Consider the following 1,810-nt stretch of genomic DNA (forward strand, 5'->3'; position numbering starts at 1 on the left):
AACCGTCGCGATGTCAGGAAGCCCCACGAAGAAAGCAGTGAGCCCATCAAAGAAGGCGACGGCGAGTCCCAAGGCCGCCCTTGCCAACCCGTCCAAGAAACCTGCGAATCCCACGACGATGCCCGCAAGTCCGTCCAAGAAGGGCGCCGCCAGTCCTAAAGTTGCTATCCCTGCAAGCCCAGCCAAGCGCGCGGCGACGAGCCCCCGCAAAGGCGAGAGCACCCCGAACAAGAAGATGAAGCTGGTCGGGTACGAGAACTTTGTGCGACACAACCCCAAGTCGGACCGATTTACCATGCACAAGTTCCACCACATTGAGTTCTACACGCAAGACGCGACGAACGTGTCCAAGCGGTTCGGGTGGGCCGCAGGCCTCAAAGTGGTCGCCAAGTCGGACCAGAGTACGGGCAATCACGCGTACGCGAGCTACGTCCTGCAGTCGGGTGAGCTCAAGATCGCCATCACGGCACCGTACTCGCGCAAGAACCAGAAGGAAGGCCACGTGCCGCCGCATCCCGGCTTCAACGTCGACTTTGCCCATGAGTTCTGCAACAAGCACGGCCTGGCCGTGCGCGCCATGGCGATCTCCGTTGACGACGCCGCACTCGCGTACGAGCTCTCGACCAAGCACGGCGCCGTCGGCGTGTGCCCCCCCAAGACCGTCAAGTGCGCCAAGTCCCACACGACGCAGGTTCTGTCGAGCGTCAAGTTTTATGGGGACGTCGTCCTGCGCTTCGTGTCGGGCGACTACAAGGGTCGGTTCCAGCCCGGCTACGAAGACGTAGAGGGGCCAGACGTGAGCATCGGGCTCGAACGCCTCGACCACGCCGTCGGGAACGTCCCGAACCTGATCGAGGCCGTGCAGTACGTGTGCGGGTTCACGGGCTGGCACGAGTACGCCGAGTTCACGGCGTACTCGTGCCAGCCCGTGAACCCGCACACGTACTGCACGGCCTCGATCAGGTTCGGGACGTTCCCGACGGCGTGGTCGAGGCGTTCGAGGCCGATGCTCACGTCTGGCCCCTCCACGTCTTCGTAGCCGGGCTGGAACCGACCCTTGTAGTCGCCCGACACGAAGCGCAGGACGACGTCCCCATAAAACTTGACGCTCGACAGAACCTGCGTCGTGTGGGACTTGGCGCACTTGACGGTCTTGGGGGGGCACACGCCGACGGCGCCGTGCTTGGTCGAGAGCTCGTACGCGAGTGCGGCGTCGTCAACGGAGATCGCCATGGCGCGCACGGCCAGGCCGTGCTTGTTGCAGAACTCATGGGCAAAGTCGACGTTGAAGCCGGGATGCGGCGGCACGTGGCCTTCCTTCTGGTTCTTGCGCGAGTACGGTGCCGTGATGGCGATCTTGAGCTCACCCGACTGCAGGACGTAGCTCGCGTACGCGTGATTGCCCGTACTCTGGTCCGACTTGGCGACCACTTTGAGGCCTGCGGCCCACCCGAACCGCTTGGACACGTTCGTCGCGTCTTGCGTGTAGAACTCCATGTGGTGGAACTTGTGCATGGTAAATCGGTCCGACTTGGGGTTGTGTCGCACAAAGTTCTCGTACCCGACCAGCTTCATCTTCTTGTTCGGGGTGCTCTCGCCTTTGCGGGGGCTCGTCGCCGCGCGCTTGGCTGGGCTTGCAGGGATAGCAACTTTAGGACTGGCGGCGCCCTTCTTGGACGGACTTGCGGGCTTCGTCGTGGGATTCGCAGGTTTCTTGGACGGGTTGGCAAGGGCGGCCTTGGGACTCGCCGTCGCCTTCTTTGATGGGCTCACTGCTTTCTTCGTGGGGCTTCCTGACATCGCGACGGTT

At 62.9% G+C, this 1,810-nt stretch overlaps 2 protein-coding genes across 2 annotated transcripts; one reads left to right on the forward strand and one right to left on the reverse strand.

The window, feature by feature from the left end:
• Nucleotides 1-10: 10 nt before the first annotated feature.
• H310_15345 (hypothetical protein) lies at nucleotides 11-785 on the forward strand (the record flags this gene model as incomplete). Its single annotated transcript, XM_008883328.1, has 2 exons — nucleotides 11-708; nucleotides 767-785. 2 exons carry the CDS (start codon nucleotides 11-13, stop codon nucleotides 783-785), a joined length of 717 nt encoding a protein of 238 aa, XP_008881550.1.
• A 120-nt stretch (nucleotides 786-905) lies between these two features.
• On the reverse strand, nucleotides 906-1,800 carry H310_15346 (4-hydroxyphenylpyruvate dioxygenase; the record flags this gene model as incomplete). Its single annotated transcript, XM_008883329.1, has 2 exons — nucleotides 906-915; nucleotides 947-1,800. The coding sequence occupies 2 exons, from the start codon at nucleotides 1,798-1,800 to the stop codon at nucleotides 906-908; spliced, it is 864 nt and encodes a 287-aa protein (XP_008881551.1).
• Nucleotides 1,801-1,810: the final 10 nt, after the last annotated feature.

This window comes from Aphanomyces invadans, assembly GCF_000520115.1.
Source record: "Aphanomyces invadans strain NJM9701 unplaced genomic scaffold supercont1.375, whole genome shotgun sequence".
Classification (NCBI taxonomy): Eukaryota; Oomycota; class Saprolegniomycetes; order Saprolegniales; family Verrucalvaceae; genus Aphanomyces; species Aphanomyces invadans.